Source organism: Peromyscus eremicus, chromosome 15 (assembly GCF_949786415.1).
Source record: "Peromyscus eremicus chromosome 15, PerEre_H2_v1, whole genome shotgun sequence".
In the NCBI taxonomy this organism is placed as follows: Eukaryota; Metazoa; Chordata; class Mammalia; order Rodentia; family Cricetidae; genus Peromyscus; species Peromyscus eremicus.
Genome location: NC_081431.1, coordinates 52,836,570 through 52,855,831, shown reverse-complemented (window position 1 = coordinate 52,855,831; position 19,262 = coordinate 52,836,570). Strand labels below are relative to the sequence as shown.

The 19,262-nt window shown below is 35.9% G+C and overlaps 1 protein-coding gene across 4 annotated transcripts in view; it reads left to right on the top strand.

Moving 5' to 3' along the window:
• Positions 1–13,038: 13,038 nt before the first annotated feature.
• The window catches only part of Kcnt2 (potassium sodium-activated channel subfamily T member 2), a 258,356-nt gene continuing 252,132 nt past the window's right edge, over positions 13,039–19,262 (top strand). For 2 of the 4 annotated variants that reach the window (XM_059280314.1, XM_059280312.1), the window contains exons 1-2: positions 13,039–13,526; positions 14,694–14,807. In XM_059280314.1, coding sequence (XP_059136297.1) covers positions 14,806–14,807 — 2 coding nt within the window. In that variant the 5' untranslated portion in view covers positions 13,039–13,526; positions 14,694–14,805. The remainder of the gene's footprint in view (positions 13,527–14,693; positions 14,808–19,262) is intronic. The other 2 variants (XM_059280313.1, XM_059280315.1) reach the window with 2 other exon arrangements.

Genomic DNA, 19,262 nt, shown 5'->3' with positions numbered 1-19,262 from the left:
CTCTATCTAACTTTTCTCCAAGGGGAACTGAATTGGAAATTATTAGTGGTTGAAATATTGGACACTTCCTTCCCCCATGTCTACTCCTGATTTGCAGTCATACGTGGGGTTTATGTTTGAATGGTTCAGTTTCTGTCAGTTTGCCCCTGAATCCTCCTATGGTGAGAAAACACTGATGATCTTTCACTAATATGAGGAGTTTCTGACATCATGTAGAGGAAAACAGAATGTTCTTAGGGGAATTATAAAATATGCAGAAGCATAGTCTCCTCTGGCCTTTAAAAAGGCTTAGGGCAATCTTTTTACTCAAAGATAATATTAAATTGTAGCCACAGTGTTAATAGTCTCCAAAATGTGTCTATCCTTAAACACAGACTTCAACAAAGGAAACATCTTTCAATTCATTTTGTAGTTGTTTAAATTTGAGCAATCATTTATGGATACATGGGGATTTATTTCACAGGCATTTCTTCAGAATGTATGAGGAGTTTATGAAATTATTTCAACATAAAAGCAAAACCTGACAGTATTCCATGCAGCTAATCTCCTCCTCAGGACAGAAGGTCATGTTTTAAGCTTCTGTGTCAATCTGCTGATGCCATAAGACACACAAATAAGTTGGGTGACCAGGACCTTGCACATGCCATAAAATATTCTCTTGGAATATATTTTGGAATGCTTTCACCAAGTGTGGGTTGATCTCTAATCAATTGAGAGGATTCTGGGTGAAGGCTTACCACTCAAAATATAATTTGTTCTAAATTATAGTACTTTATACATCAGTCAAGTTCATTTAATTAAATTATTTTTAGTGGCTAATAATTAGAGGATTTGACAGATTACTTTTAGATGATAGAAGTTTATTCATTTAACACTGGTTTCTAAGATTTTGTGTGAGTTAGTGGTGAGATTGTGCCAATGTGCTTCCAGAAATCCATGAATTGTAATCCACCTGAAGGTGATGACCAAGTTAAATAAGGATAATAACCTGTTTTTCAGTTTAAAATCCAAATGAAACTCTGAATTCTGCAATGTGGAAAATAACTCCACCAATAATGTCAAATAATTCTATAATAGCTTAGAAACATGAGTATCATTTAAGTACTGGTCCATTTTTTAAAAATTGTGAGCACTTTAAAGTAACAATATTTGAATATTTTTAGAAAAATTGGAAACTTTTAAAGGAATACCATAAATGGATTAAAATATTCAACATACCAATAATTATGAACCCTGCATGAATAAGTGTGATTGAATGGGTTTGATAGTCTCGCAGCCTCCCACAAAATGCCAACACATATGAGGTATGCAAATATTTATTAAATGAATGTTATCTATTGATGTTAGTCTTCTTATGAACATTATCATTTTCTTATATTATGTATCAGTGAATTACAACTCATTTATTTTTATAACAACTGGACAAATTATTTAAAATTAGATATTTCAGTTACGCAGATTAGTTTTCCTTTTTATATTAAATTCTATTTTTTCTTCAAGGACATTTTATAAATTATTTTCATGAACTCCATAAGATGCCCATGCTTAGAGAAAAACAAAACAGAAGAAAGTACTGAAACCTCATAACAGGGTAATGAGAACAGGTTAAATCAATCTTTGTTGTGTTTCAGTTAAGGACATATTTAGTTGTAGTGTGTATTTTACTTCTCAGCCACTAAACTTCAGCACAGTTTAATTTCCTCGTCGTGTACTAAGGCAGAAAGAAGAAGTTAAGAACTATGGAGACTGATCATCGTAAGACAGGGAAATGGTTCACTAAAATTGAGTTTAATATTGTAGTACAGAATAATTGTAATGTTGATTGACATTAAAAATTTGTCATGCCTCACATCCAGGCTTTCCAGAAAAATAACTATTTATAATAAAATTGATGAATAACATTATTGTATTGTGAGTTATCGATACCATTAAAGGCAATAAAAGAGATAACCATGGTTCTAGTAAGCTCTAGAGGGACTTCTGAAAGAGTCGATATTGAGATAGATTTTACTGTATTTTTAAAAATACTCACTAGAATGATGCTCGATTGTCATTTTTGTTTGGAAATGTTATTGATTGATTTAGGCTTCTTGGCTCTCCAGTTTCCCTTGTGTTACTGATTTTACCTATAAATTCACCAGGCCTAGGACAGACATTTTTACAAATAGGTAACAACTGAGCATCTGGAGTTTTGCAGATATCTGCCTCTTGGTGAACTGATCACAGTGGCATTATTGTGATGTGCCTGAGTGTATTATCGTACACTCCTCTTAGAAGATTGGATATCTGATTTCACAAGAGTATCCATAATTGTGTCATTTCGGAATAGTTGCATCTTTCTTAGCAAACTGAAATATGACCTTGACATAAGCCACACTGGAATGGGAAATTATAATCAGAATTATATTTTTTGAAATAGAATCATATGCAGAAAAGAGAGGTGTGTGTTTTTGATAACATAAAATACTTAATCATTACTAGTCTACTTTTGGAATTTATAATGAACAATTCTCTCATGCTGGCAGTAGTATTTTTTAGATTTTGCCTCCCTTGTTGAAATGGCTCATCAAAAATAGAGTAATGGAGGTACCAGCTCCACAAAGTGCGTCGCTTTTGCCTGCAGCAAATTTATATATATTCGGGCTGGAGAGATGGCTCAGCCGTTAAAGGCTAGGCTCACAACCAAAAATTTACATATATTCATCATGGAAATTTTCACGGATTTTGTCATCAGAAATCTAACAAAATGAGCTTCTATCTTTTTATGATTGAAACACTAGAGTGAAAGCTTTCATTAACTACATTTATTATGCTTAATGTTAACTTAATTCACAACATCCTTCTTGGTCTTTTCATTTCCTTTTGTTTTCATCTCTGGATAGCTTGTGACATTAGTACTCCTATTACGACTCAAATAATTGCCTCCTAAGTCTAGTAGATACTATGTTAATAGTAATTCCATGGCTTGTACATATTTATTGTCTACGATAGGATTTAAAGATGCGATACTTTAATGTGGTTAGCCTGCTGTGCACTTTTAAGGCAGAGACAGTTGCCTTCCTAGTTGAGAAGGAAATCAGTTTACTCCAAGGACCATTACCTCCATGTGATGTTTTCCTGAAAATATAACTGTATTGAAAAAATGCTTATACATCAAAGCCACTCAAAGTTGAAATATGGGCAACCATTGACTGTAGGATTGGTCTTCTAAAACTGTGATTTGCTAAGTTAATGCATCAATATGTCTTAAGAAAAAATCACTACTTTCCCCTACTCCACACATCATTGTCCTTGCTTTTGTGCATATGATATGAGAATGCTCAGCCTTTATTGCAGGTGTCATGAATGATCTCCTACTTGTCAGTGATAACCAGCTTTCACTTTCCAGAATTAACTGTCTTGGGTGGACTAAATACAAGAAGCCTGTTGTCCCAGGTTTTGAGGTAGTACAATAGGGGGCTTTGTTACCCCTCCAATCCACTCTTCAAGTTTTATGGAATTTCCATTTACAGCACTTACTGCAGTGTGTAACTGTATAACTACTGCTGTTGATTGTTTTCTACTCTTTCTGACTGTGACAAACCATATGGGAACAAAATATATGGTGATCACCACAGTTTAAATACATAAAAATGCTGAAAGAATAGATAGGAACCAAACTGAGACTTTTTTCACAAATGGGTTGATTTAAAGAATCTCAAGGTCTTTGACTCGGGGGAGAGTAGTTAAATTTTGTGGAAAACTAGGTACACATACAGGTGAAAATAAATGTTCCTAAATATATTTTGATCCGCAAGAGTGCTATTGGTTTCTATGAGTTTAGTTGGTTCGTATTTCTATTGGATTATTTCTGGATCATCCTATTTCTCATTCTTAGCCAGTGGTCCTCAATCTGTGGGTTGTGAGTCCTCTGGCAAACCTCTATTTCTAAAATATTTACATTGCAATTCATAACAGTAGTAAAATTATAGTTATGAAGTAGCAACAAAAATAATTTCACTGTTGGGACTCATCACAACACTGTATTAAATGGTCACAGAATTAGGAAGTTTGAGAAAGACTGTTCTAAGCAATTCTTAGCATTTTGAGATGTATAAACATCCCCTGAAACAAATGAAGATCACGAACTCTCTTTGTATGGAAAAGGAATTGTAGCATGAATCTTAAAGAGTCTTATTAATAAAAACTGACCCAGGGCCAGGTATTAGGGTGAATGCTGGAAGATTAGAGACAGAACAACGGGGCCACAGCTAACCTCACCTGGCCAACTTCTCAGCTGATCCTGTTTCCTCAGACTGGAAGCCTCTGAGTCCTCATCCAAAAGGATCTCAGCTGAACTGCTCAAAAGCCTAAAAGCTTAACCAGCTCTAGTTCCTGGTCTTCATGCCTTATATACCTTTCTGCCATTACTTCCTGGGATTAAAGGCTCACTCGCTCACTCCCTGGGATTAAAGGCGTGAGTCACCATGCCTGGCTGTTTCCAGTGTGGCTTTAAACTCACAGATATCTGGATGGATCTCTGCCTCCCAAGTGACAGGATTAAAGGCGTGTGTGCCACCATTTTCTGGCCTCTTTATCTAGTGGCTGTTCTGTTCTCTGACCCCAGATAAGTTTATTAGGGTGCACAATATTTTGGGGAACACAATATTACCACAAGGAATCTTGCTGTTACATACAGTCTTGAGAAGACCTACAGTTGTGCTTTGCTGGAAAGCTGTAACACACAGGTAGCCTACCCTCTGCTTTACAATACATATGTAGGTGCAAAGCAATGCATAAATAGGACTATGTTAGCCTTAATAATCAATCACTGTAATTGGAACTTTCTCTTCCACCCACCAGTTCCTGAATAACCATTCAGAGGGTTAATACTAATTATAAATTCTTGGCCAGTTGCTCAAGCTTACTACTAGCTAGCTGTTATATTTAAATTAACCCATTTCTATTAATCTACAAATTGCCACGTGGCTGTGGCATTACTTGTCTGCTGGCATGTTGTTCCATGGGCAGCTGGATGGTGTCTCCCAGACTCCTCCCTTCTTTTCCTGTATTGGATTTCCTGCTTGGCTCTATCCTGCCTTGCCATAGGCCAAAGCAGCTTTATTTATTAACCAATGGGAGCAACCATATTCACAGTATACAGAAAGACATCACATAGCAAATCACTTTAGCTAATAACTTAAAAGTATTTTTTAAATGTCTATTTAATATATATGAGTGGTTTGCAGCATATATATTTGAAATTGTGTGTGTGTGCGTGCATGTGTGTGTGTGTGTGTGTGTGTGTGTGTGTGTGTGTGTGTGTTTGTGTATGTTTCCCTGGTGTCTATTGAGGTTAGAAGAGGACATTGGCTACTCTGGAACCTGAGTGAGCCACCATATGGGTGCTGGTAACTGAACTCAGATCCTCTGCAAGATCAACAAGTTCTCTTAACTGCTGAACCATCTTTCTAGCCCCTGACAATATAGCTTTCATTCCCTCCATCATTTATATCTGTAGCTAGAGTTTTCCTGCCTTGCCCACATTCAGGACAAATCTTTATCACCCGCCAGTCCCACAGCCGCTCAGACCCAACCAAGTAAACACAGAGACTTATATTGCTTACAAACTGTATGGCCATGGCAGGCTTCTTGCTAACTGTTCTTATAGCTTAAATTATTCCATTTCCATAAATCTATACCTTGCCACGTGGCTCATGGCTTACCGGCATCTTCACATGCTGCTTGTCCTGGTGGCAGCTGGCAGTGACTCTTTTTGTCTTCCTGTTCTTTCTCTTTTCCTCTCTGTTAGTCCCGTCTATACCTCCTGCCTAGCCACTGGCCAATCAGTGTTTTATTTATTGACCAATCAGAGCAACACATTTGCCATACAGAACATCCCACAGCATATATCATCCTTAGTTAGCCAAGGAAAAGAATGGTTTTCAACGCTGACACAGTAAATGTATGGGTGCTAGTTTGAATATTTGTTTTGAGTTTAAGTTTTTGTTTTCTTCTGGAAGAGGTAAATTTACACAGGAGGAAGCAGTCTTTTTGAAATTATACAGATAAAACATGATCTGAACTCCTTGGGTTCATGGCAGGTCATATAAAAGATTTATGGTTTTGCCTTTGGATTATAAGGGATCAACTCAATTATCATAGAATAGAACAGAATAGGATGTTATAATTCAAATGTCCCTTTATAGATGGCAAAGTTAATAAAGAGAGTAGAAATAAATAACATCTATGCAACAGAGAACATTAAACTTAAAAGTTTCATGAGTGTTCTTGATGAGTTACTGGAATATACTGCTACAATTTATCTTTTTTCAATTGCAGATCAAACTGATTTTCCCCTTCTCAGCAGCTACTATCTTTCTTTTTATGTAAATTAATAAATATATTACATATACAATTTTGCTATGAACTATTAAATTCAAGGACAAATATAAAAATAACATGATCTCATGGTTTCTATAGGTATACAATTTACCTTAATGGTTTTTCTTCTTTTCTGGTTAATAAGATTTGTATTATAACCTGGAGCTTGGAAATGTTTAAAAATTCTAGTCCTTTAAGACTAAAACATGAACTTGGCTGTTGAATGGTTTTCTGTTGTGGAATATTAGTTTAAGATGTGTTACATTCATTTATGCTGTGGAATATTTGTTTAATGATGCAAAGATATGTTGCATTCTTTTATGTTAACATTTATTTAACTCTGTGAAGCTGTGTTACTTTTCCTGTCTAAACCACCTGATTGGTCTAATAAAGAGCTGAATAGCCAATAGCTAGGCAGGAGAAAGAATAGCCAGAGCTATCAGGCAGAGAGAATAAATAGGAGGAGAAAGCCAGTATCTGGAGAAGAAGAGGAGGAATTAGAAAAGGAGGAGAGGAGGGCGCCAGGGGCCAGCCACACAACCAGCCATGGAATTAGAAGGAAAGAAAGGTATATAAAATAGGTAAAGGCCCAATGACAAATGGTAGATGGGATAATTTAAGTTAAGAAAAACTGGCTAAAAATAATCAAGCTAAGGCCTGGCATTAGTAAGTAAGAATAAGTCTCTGTGTATTTATTTGTCAGCTCATGGATACCATTGTGTGTCCTTACTGAAAGCTCATTTGTTTTGAGGTGAAGTTTTATCAATGTGTGGAATAATATTGTTTGTATGACTATCAGAGTGATGAAGATATGGGAAAAAACCCATGAACTAAGAAGCTCTTATATGCCTTCCCCATATGTTCATGTCAGTATTAGAATATAAGAATCACTACTCCATTTTACTTAGAGAATCTGTGAATACATTGGTGCATTTGGAACTCCACTGTTATACCATTTTCTACCCCAAATGGAATACTAGTCCTCATGGTTATGAAGTTTGATCCCTATCTGTTCCTTCATTTTTCTATTCCTTATTATTCTCAGAGGGTATCTCATCCATTTGTAGGCTTGTGAAGGGCTTTTTACTATAAGAACTTTTTTCTCTTTTCTCTAATGGGATTGGGAGAAAAACATCGTTCCATCTCAGTTGAGTAGAAGAAAATGTCCCCCAGATAGCATTAGATGGCAAAGCTTCTGTGTTACATTTGTTAATAGAATTAATAACTACCAAGGAGACTCAGCTGAACAAAATTCATGAGACTATTAGATGGTATGGTCTCTCCTCTCAGCAATGAAACATCAATAACAGATGTTTTGTGAAATAGATATTTGTATTCAGAGAATGATTTTGAGGCGACAGACATTTTGAGACACAGATTTATCTTTAAGCTTTGTGACGTTGATGTTACTAAGTCAAATACTAGGCAGAAATGTGTATTGTCTGTCTCAGCTACTTTTCTTGCTTCAACAAAATACCTGATAATAGGAAATCAAGGAGGGAAAATGTTTGTGTGCTCACAGGTTGAGAGTTCGGTCCATGTTGGCAGAGATGGTAGTCGGTCCTGGTAGGAGATTGTGGTAACTCCTTATTGCATCAGCAGTCAGGAAACAGAAAGAAATTCCCCATCTCTTGTTTCTCAATTTAGGACCTAGCCCACAGAAGGGTCCTGCTCACATTTATGCTGGATCTTTTCTCAACAATTAACCTAATCTAGATAATCCCTCATAAACATGCTCAGAGGCTAACCTTATCTAGATCATTTCTCCTTCTTGGAGGTTGTCTACTCAGTGATTTCTTGATGCTCTCAAGTAGACAGTCGATATTAACCACAGCATGTCCTTTTTATGTTTTATTTTAATTGCGTTAACATTATATTGACATTGTGGTACAGGAGGAATAGACCAGTTAAAACAATAACAGTAAACTTTAAAATAAATAATGCACTTTAACTTTCCAAATTCTAACAAGACAAATTTTTCTGCATATGAGTTTGTGACTTACCAAAACAGATCTACACTATAACAGTATTTGATAACCTATTTTTTGTTTATTAGTTTTTCATTTCATAAGATATTTCCAATGTTATTTGTGATTGCAATACTTCAACACACTGTTGCTCTACCAAAAAATGTAACTAGAATTATATTACTCAAAAATTACATTTTTTCCTTTTTCTGTCAAAACAAAACTTCAAAAAATTTCTATGAAGCTTTGCATCAATGTTTTCTTATAAATTTTAAATAGTCTACTAACATTCTGTTCTCACTTTATGTGGCTTGTATTCATCGCATTCTTCATTGTATGCATTTTCTTATTATTTATATATAATTTATTTAGGTATTTATAAGAACATGTGTACATTTCTTACTTTAGTATTGTACCATTTTGATATTTTCACAGGAGATTTCCTACTTACTGAGCCCTTAAAGCCTCAGCTGTTCAGTAGATTGTATTTGAGATATAAATGTTACATTTTTTCCAGTATTGTGAAGCTTGTGGTTAACAGACAGCTCAGTAGTATCAGACTTTCTTAAAATTAACCTCTGATTTTGCTTACCAAAGAGAAAAATCACAGGTCACATTTTCTGAAACAAATGTTATATTCTGTATTTTTATCACCAAGAGTATTGAGACCGAACAGAACTAAATAACAGATTTTGAGAAAGAAGCAAAGAAGAATACTGTGAGAATTTATTTGCTATTAATGAATACACAGTGCTCTGTAAAATAATCATGTTAACCAGCACACTGGCCTTCCTGCATCATCAACATTTCCTTAATGGTCTGTCAAGCAATGCTGAACCAAAGATAGCATTAAAGAAACTAGACTCAGCTGCTAAGCCTGAAATGTTTACACCCTTCAAACATCCTTAAAAGAATAATGATAGAGCTCAAGCCTTGGTTTCTTTGATCATATTCCTGGATGCAAAGCGCTTGTGGCTGGAAATTTCTCTCTCTAGAGCAATACCTGAGAAGATTATGTCTCCAAAGCTAGTTCCTTGTGGATCTACATTTGTGCCTTTCCCACGACTGCAGTCATCCATACCTGAGTCAAGAAAAAGGTAATGTAGGGTAAGCTGTCAATACCAAGGGTTGAAATGGTGAAAACAGTGTTTGAATGTTTTTGTTGACATGGCTAAAGCTATAATTACTTGTTCTTTTCTTGTTTATTTCTCCAAGACAGAGTGTGCTTTTAGTGATGTTCAGATTTAGTGAATTCATTTTGCCTGATTTATTTATTATGATGATGAGCAAGACATAATTTCTCTCCTAACACTCTCTTCAGCATTAGTACTAAATCCAGCAGCATATTTTTGAGACACTGATAAATAAATGACTACATAACATGCTCCAATTTTAAATCATTGTCAGATTATTCTGATTTGACAACGTATCCTTTCTATAGCACTACTACTTAAATGGAAGTTATTTACAACATGTTTCTTTCAGCATTTTCTCTATATACCGTTCAGTATCGTTATCTATGTTAATGTCCAGACTCAAGTTAAATACTTAGTAACAACACAAGTGTAAAACTGAAGGTTGTGCGACAGTTGGGTGAACCAGCTTCCGATTTTTTCTCCTCTTCAGTGGTTTGTGTAGGGTTCTTTGAAAATATCTGCATCTACTTCTTTTATCAGAGCTTTTTGGGCTGGTCTGCCAGTATTGCGGATGCAACTGTTTCCAATACATTGATGTCATCCATCAAGGGAATCAGTCTACGTAATGAGCAGGGGAAGTGCTAACCAATTTTTATTAATGACAAACCGTGATGAGAGAAAGAAACCCACACTGAGGTCAAATCTGTACTCCATTCACAGCTGTGTGGTTCAGGATCAACATTTAAAACTAAAACTCATCTCCCTTATGTGAGCTATGATAAGGGAGCATTTGGGTGATGGTTCGTAGTGAGTAAAGATTTATTGCATTTCTTATTGCTTCTTTGTCAACAGCACCTATGTTGGCTTATCTATCACTGGCGAAGAGATTCCAGGGCTACCGTTTCTATCTGATACTCGTTTGAACACTTCTAAAAGACAGGATGAAGGGAAATCACACACGATTTGTTTTGCAATTAAATGCTGGTTCACAGGAAGTCAGAATAAGAATAATCAATATCTAAAGGTTTTATTTTTAATCTGTACGTACTTAGGGCAACTAAGCATTGTAACATTATGGGTTAGTTGTTTCTTTGGAGTGATTCTACATCTGAATACGACTTCCTAGAAAATGCTAACTTATATAGAGTCCAACAGCTTTCTTTTTATTGTATAACTTACAATGAGCCCAATGGTAAAATATGAAAATTAGGAAATTAAAAATGATACAGAATTCCTTCCTTCCTTTTTTTCTTCCTTCTTTATCCCTCCCTCCCTTCTTTTCTTCTTTCTTTCTTTTCTCTTTTAAGGTTAAATGCATTTGATTTTAATCCAGAAGCATGTGTGATAGACCTGGACATTGTGTATAAACTGTTATGAAAACTATGATCAGCTACATGATGGCTTTCGGACCACTACTAATCATTAGATTTTTTTATTGTTGTTGTTGAAGTTTTTATATGTTGGTAATTGGAGTCCTGTTGAAGCTAAGCAAGTTGGAAAGTCAGGGTACAGTCAAATGACAGAATAAATGTACGGCATAAGCAGGAGGCATGATGCCAGATTCAGACACATGAATCCTTCCCTTTGTCACATCCATTCACGTCTCTTGCCAGGTCCAAGCTTCATTTGCCCATCTCTAACAAAATCTCACTCTAAAGACCCTGTCATGAGGAGACCTGCACATTTCATATCTAGTGTTTACACAGTCAATGTACTAAATGGGATGTGACTTTCCAGATGGCTTTGCTTTCTGTTTAAAAGTTGTACTCTTATTAGACCCTGGCTCAATCTTTATTAGCAATGTGATCTTAGGCAATTAGTAGAAATTCCCAAGCCTGCCCTGTCTCTTGGTTATGAGGAAAGTCATCTGAACCCAGAGAAGTTCTACAGTGTTAAGTGAAAAACCACACCTACTCACATGTGTCAGGCATGTAATTAACAACTATATGCTAAACTGGGTCCCTAAAATAGTATGGTTGGCTAATATGTGAATATATTTTGAAAATGATAGATTCAGTTGATAATTAAATATTTTTCATACTGTTAATTTTAATTATTTTGGATTTTCCTTTTAATGTAAGGGTATATGTGTTCTTAATTTGTACTCCCATATATATTTTTAATTTTATGTGTTTGGGAGGAAACTATTGGATGAGGTAATCATTGAAAATGCAGGAATAGGGAAAATTTCTTTAGTTTCATTACTATTAAATTGCACCTTTCCATGGCATTTGATGTAGAAGACAAAAGAATAAGTATCCGTTTTAATTGTGCTGGTCACAGTAAAAAATGAATTCACCTCTGTGTTTTGTTTAAAATATTTTTGCATGAATTATATTTCTTCATGTGCTCTGACAGGTTTGTTCCGTATTAAACTATTCAAACTAATTATAGTTTTAAAAAAATCACAACTTTGTATTTTCTATTTAAATTACTGCTTTCATACAAGTAAGCATATATCTTTCCTACACTAGAAATATGGGCTGCTTTCAAAGAGCTCACATTGAACTGCCAGCAGAATGATGCTTTCCTATTAAGATTCTGCTCCATGAAAGAGATTCAAGCAGCTTTTAAAGTACTTGAGACTGTAAAGATAATGGCCTCACTTTCAGAAAATTCATTTGATTATTAATATCGTTCAGTTTACATCACTCTCTTTTGCAAGCTAGTGTCACCCTGCATGTGTGAATAATTCACACCTATTTCAGGTGTTTCTGCCCAATGTTATGGTGCTGTGATCACCTTCTGCCTTTGTCCTGCTTACAATCACGCTGTCAACTGCTGTCCAAAATGCTGCATTCTTTTCTATTATAATGAAGACAGCTTGCTGTTTCTAAGGCTCTTTTGCTAAGAGGCACGGACTGGAGAGTGTACACACTAAGCATGAATTAAAAGGGCAAGATCCAGGCTATGATTTGTGTTGGCAATGTATAAGGATCAGAAAAGAGCATTTCGGATTAAACAAACAGAAACACACAGCAGGTCATGGTGAGGAGGATTTTGCAGACACTGTCTTGCTTTGCTTAAGGACAGTTTACATTCTGAGAAGTTTATTGTCATGCAAATTTTGTCATCTTTTAAACATCTTGAGAGTATACTTAGACAAACAAATGTAACCACATGCATAACTAGGCAATATGATCTTATACTGTTATTGACCAATACATTTTTGTTTACAGTATAAAATAGGAGCATATATCATATCCAGTTAAAATGTTCAGTATAATCCCATATATTGATTGTGAGCTGTATATATTAAAAAAAAAGAGCATGTATCACACTCAGTTAAAATGTTCACATACAGTCACATATATTCATTCATACTGGAGTCACCCATGGCATAGTAAAACAAATATTTTACCTAACAGTGTGAATTGTATGTCTTTAGTATGAACAAAACTGATTTGCGCTATGTGTCATGAACATTTACAACACTGACATTAAATGATGCAGTGGTCCTTCGACCTTCTCACTCGCAGCCCTTATAGAAGAATGGAAAAGTCACAAAATAGAATGCTCATGATAACACAGTTTGCTGAATCTCTATTTTAGTTTCCTTGGTAACACTGTTGTCCCTTCCTTGTTGCTGTCCACCTTCTTTCCTTTCTACACCTTTCTCTTTCTCCTCTCCTTCCTTCTCCCCCTCTTTGGCTCACACTGCCTCTGAAATCCTGGCTTACAGTGACCTTCCTTGTTTCTGTCTCTTCCGTGCTTGAGATTGTAGGGAATATCACTTGCTGATGATAATTCGTGGTCATTTCTCCAGAACTCTACATTTTCTCCCTTTGTTCTTAGTCCCCGTGCCTGACTGGCTACCTCCACCCAGTCCTCACTTATACGCACAAGTGGAGACTGAACGTGTGATCAAGACTATACTTTGTTTCAAAAATCATTTAAAACGTATATAAATTTACCTTTGGACTGTATGTATAAGTGGTATAGGCAACCCCAATGATCTTTGTTTAAAATCAAATTCTAACGTCAAGATAGCTCATTATTTATGAAAATTTCACAAAAAAAAATCAAGAGTCTGAAATAAAAAAGATTCTAAAATTTTCAGGTAAGATATACTAAATCTATCTTTAAATATAACATTATTTATATAATTTTAATGTATGATTTATTTAATTGTTGAGTAAATATTTATACAGTAATTATTCTGAAAGTATCATTAAAATAATTATTTCTATATAGTGCTTCTCTTACACAGAAAAATTTGTTATTGATTGATTGGGTGGATTGTTAAAAATACTGAAGGAAATGTTTTATTTGGGAATTCTAAATAAGGTCCAATCTGAAAATGAGATAGATGGAAATTGTTGAATATCTAGAAGATGTAGTAAATTGTGAACTATGTTTTCAACACTGTGGGTATAAATATAAACATGACTAAAGTAAATTTTATATGGCAAAATTCAGTCTACATACAGCAAAGTAACTTGTTTGAAGAGTTATTAATAAGTTTGTCTGGCCCTGTGTTGGGTTCTAAAAAGATAAACAAAATGAACAAAATTGACAGTTCCTGCCCTAATAATTTTAGATCCAAATTCAACCATACTGGCAGATTTGGAGGGACCCAGCAAGAAACATGCCCTCAGATCAACTCCTGATGAGGCTCAAAGTTGGATGTTATTAGTGTTGCATTCCATCTGCTAGCTTCCTGTCTATTTCAGTCTATTTTTGCTCATTATTTTTGTAAATCTAAGTTAAGCTCTCTCTACTTTGCTCAAAGAATGTATATACTTTCAATATACAAATGACCAAATTTCTAATCACACACACACACACACACACACACACACACACAATCAGAACATATTTTTCTTCATAGATTTTTCCTTGCTCTACAGCCCATGGTGTAGTTCTACTTGAAGGATGTGGATCATAACATAAAAAATATTCTCATAATATATTATAATACTGGAAGAGAATATGGAATACTAAACAAATATACACAAATATGCCATTTAAGTAAGGTTCCAGTGACAAAGATGGATGAGAGCTCAAGGGAACAAGAAGGACTTGAAAAAAAGTAGATGGAAGCTGTGCTAAAAAGAGATACACACTTTTCTCAATGTTGGGCTGAATAATTTCTATAGGGAATTTGTATAATAATTCTGTAGTTGAAAATAAAGCTCTGTGCTAGAATATTTGTTTATCTATAACACAGCAAATCAGAAGCATGCATTTTCCAATTTAAAAAAAAATGTGTTCTCTTTTTTGGAAGAAGGTTATTTGGGAGTTTCTGTTTCTCAGCATTGATGCCAGATGGCAGTGTCCACAGATTGTCAGCCTTGCATGCTGATAGTTGTCAACTTTGGATGCTAACAGGGTTTTAGATGTAAGTACCACAGAATTTAACTTTTAATTCCATCTATACTGCGAGCATACACTGTGTTCTAGGCATTGGACATACACTTATATGTAGACTGTTGGATGGGTACTTCTTTCAGGGCAGTTGCTATTTAATGGGACTTTAAGCAAGTGCACAGTGGTTTACTTTATTGAGACTTAAACCAATTCTGAATGTGTATTATACCCTAAATTCCACAATGGAAATTGAGGAAGATATTGAGCATAGAAAACTAGGAGATAGATCAGTGTATCTCCTTCATGGGAAAAAATATGATTCATAGTTTTTTTGTTCTTTCGAGTACCTTCTTCCATGTCATTGACATCCCTCATAGTCCAGACGCAATGTGGTATTTTTTTTTGCAATTATGTCTAATCCAAGGTCATGCCTTACACTAAATGACACTGTACACCACAGTGATTTCACTGATGTGCCCTTAGTATATTGCCATGAGTTTTGTAGATTGATGCTTAGGTGAAGCTTCAGCTGGGTTCAATATTTCCAATTTCACTTGAAGTTTTGCCTTTTCTATGCCTTCTGCTGAAAATAAATCTTTGTTTGAAGGCAAGTTTAAACATCTTTATGTCTCCATTGCTGCTCTTGGTGAACCTTGTCAAAAATATTGATTTTGCTCTTTTTCTTGCTGCTACTTCTACTAAATGATGCTTACTACTCAAAGAGCCTTGGAGAGTCATGCTGATATGTACGCAAGTGAAAGGAGGTTTGCCTGGATGATTTTTTTTTTTTTTGAAGCATAAGGATGCATTTGACTTCAGCCTACATAAGAAGGCACTTCAGAAATGAAAACCAAGAATCTAGTTACGTTTGGATGTGTTGGCTTGAAAATGTCCGCTAGAGAGCCAAGTAGAAAAACTGAGTAGGCAGTTGAATACATAAAATGGGAGCAGAGACTGGTCTGGAAATAAAAATGTTTGCAATCCAGGGATATATCCGGGAAATATATTCTGAGTTTAACTATAAAAGGGAACTTATTTTTAGTAATAGAAGAGAAAGGATCAACCCAGGATATTCAAGAGCAACCCCAAGGGTTTGAAAAATGCCATAAAAATGGGAACACTTTTCAGTGTCAAGTAAGGAGAGTGGTTTGAAGAGGAAGAAGTGAACAGCTGTGCCTAGTGTTACCAAGACAGGCAGGGATAGGCTGCAGCTTGGCTTCTGCCCTGTGACAAGTACAGTTAAATGGGATCCTTGACCACTGTGGGTTCTGCAGAGAGAGAAGAGCCTTAACAGAGACTAATGAGTCAACAATTAGTCATGTAAGATATACTATTAACAAGTGCTTGGGACAGAGTTGTGCTCCCTTCCCAATACACATGCCGAAACCCTAAACCCCAATACCTCAAAATTTGACTGTATTCCGATAATATCTTAAAAAAGTGATCAAATTAAAGTGAAGCTATAATCCAGTATTATAAGAAGAAGGAATTTGAACGAATGGAAAGAGGCCAGTGTGCCATCACTGTGCAGTTCTGCTTACTTCCTGGCCATGACTTTGACCAGGTATTCTTTAGGTCGCGTCAGCAACTTTGCATCATGATGGCCATGGCATTCCACAGCTGGAGAAAACAGATCTACTATAACATTTTTGTATCTCTGAATTCATCCTATCTTTCTTGTCCTGTCCCTTCCTATCCTGTTCTGTGTTTAAAGGGTTCCCTTACAAAAGGTATGTTTCAAAGTGTGTGTGTGTGTGTGTGTGTGTGTGTGTGTGTGTGTGTGTGTGTGTATGTGTGTGTGTGTTTTGTGTTTATTCAATTTATTTGACTGATTTAGCTGTTACTTTTTAGAGGGTGTGTCAGAGGCAGAAGGTCTGTTTGGTAAAGCAGGTTTCTTTTGTTTATATGTCTTAGTTCAGTCAAAGCCTATGATTTGCTTTCTTGCTAGGTCTACTTCATGGCCATGCCATGCCTTAAGCCAAGAAAATAGTTCCTCAACAACACGTTTCTCTCTGAGTTGATTCTTACCCCTCCCATTCCTTCCTATTCTGTTCTTTTCTGTCTCACTTTTGATAAGTGAAGTATCCATTGACATCACAGACAATCTATTGAACAGTAAGTGTGAGTCTTCCTGGTTGAATTCTCTAGATGCAGATCCTAACGGAGTGGGGGTTGTGGGTTATCCTGAAAAAAATATGACCAGGCAGCATAGCCCTTTGTAGCTGAGGTGAGCCTTGGAATACCTGACAACTGGGGATTGTCTCACTGATAAAAGAGAAGTGTATGCCACATTTCCATGTCTAGTTATATTATGATTCACACCTGAGAAGGCCAGAGACACTTTGTTTGCATACTGTGTCATATTTGTGATATTTCTGGGTATTGTTACATCTGTATATAAACTGTATCTGCAAAATTCCCAAAATAACTTTTAAAGTATGGTAATAAATTGCATAGTCTATTTAACTATGTTTTGCAGTTATAAATTCTGAGAGCACCGAATCCTCACTTTTAGACCCTGAGAGAGCATTGGACAAACTCTGCAGCTGGATTCAGAGTTAGTTGGGAGTTGTCTGACAGTCCTGGGAACGGAGTCTGGATCCCCTGCAAGAGCAGTGCACTCTTAGCCATCCAGTCATTACTCCAGCTCCACTTTTCCCTCTTTGTCCTCTGTGTTTCGTAAATCAGAAAATATCTTGTTTGTGTCCAACACAAACTTGGTGAATCCTTAGTATTTGGTTTACTACCAAATTCCTGTGAGTGCTGAAGATTTCATTTTTGAGCTTAAATAGAAGATTCTTTTTATGAAGTGTTCTGGAGTGCTGCCATATCCCTCATTTAAAAAAAGGGGGGGCAGGTATTAGAAATGTTTATTTTGAAAAAAATGGATGAAATGAAAGAAAACCAGTGTAAACTTCAGCTAATGCTGTACCACAATCACAGATCACACAAAACAAAATATCAAAGTACAACAACAACAACAATAAAAACCCCAGAAAACAACAGCAACAGCAACAAAAACCCCAACCAGATATGAAATCAAAGCATCAACAACCCCCATGGACCTAGCAACTTCCAGTTAGCGACAGTGTTAGAATTCAGAGCTAACAGGGAAGAGTGGATGGCTGCTTGCCAATACAGTGATATTTAGAAGGAAAGGCAATGCTTTAGGTGGGCAGGGAGAAGGGCAACAACTCCCAGAGAAAACAAAATAAGGGGATTCCCTTATACAGGAAAAAGAGGATGCTAGAATTATCCTCATCCCAGCTTGTTCAGAGCCTAGACTATGAATTTGTTTGCCTTAAAGCTCTGTTGTGAATCCTTTGCCTGCTTCTGTGTACAAAGGCATAATCTCTTATGATGGTGCATTAGATGACTGGGGTATTCTCCTCAAACTTGGTTGACACAATGGTGCTGATGTTACCCATAATAATTTAGTCGAAGATTTGCTCGTTGTTGTTGGGTTCCACACTGGTATTCATTTGGTGCAGCTTCTAGTGGCCGGTTGCTATGGCATCCTTCATGACAGCTTTGTTCTCTGTGTGCTCAGAGATTTTTCATAAATATAAAGTAGTCGGGAATTCTTGTATGTCTAAAAGCACAGAATGGTTCTTATAGTAACTTCAAGTTGGTGCCATACTCTATTCACTATTCTGTGAATAGTTTCATTGATTTAATTCACTAATTTCCTCATTTATTAAGAAACAGATTAATTACATGTAGCTGCATGTTGACACTCCAATGGACATATTCTTTGTAATGACACACATGGAAATCTGGGTTCCTGTACTATCCTCCTAGATGTCATTGCTCTGCTGTTTTTCCTTCTCTTGCCTTAAAAAAATACAATATAACAGATATACAAGTTTCCTAGAGTAACTTATTTGATTTTAAATAATTTTCCACTTTATTACACTGGAGAGCAAGTGACGTTCAGTGTTAAACTCGCATCTTTCCTTCAGCATCACGTTACATAAAAACCTTTTTCTACTGTCGCACACAGCCATAAGTATTAATTTCTACTCTAACTTTCCGTTGTATGACTGTGTTACCACATCTCCATTTCTGTGTCTGGATATTTAAGTCTATTTGTCTCATTTACTATCAATTAGTGCCTGTTAGGACATTTTGTTCCCACATCATACTACTTTCCCTCTGGCACTTTACTAAGATTCAAATGGTTGGATAGTAAGTAGTCCTAGACACCAGATGGTTTGCAGAAATGATTTCACTAACATATTATTCACTGTCAGGTAGTAAAACCTCCTTTGATTCCCATCTTTAAAGTTTGGTGTGTGTGTGTGTGTGTGTGTGTGTGTGTGTATGTGTGTGTGTGTGTGTGTAAAGTGAAGTTCCCAGAAAAAAATGCCACATGTATATTGAAATTCTACAAAGGTAGTGGCTGAGTAGAATTTTGTAAATGTGGAGAGTCAGAAAGGTTGCAGACCCAGAGCCAAAATGATCTTGGACTACCTTTAGTGTCCTA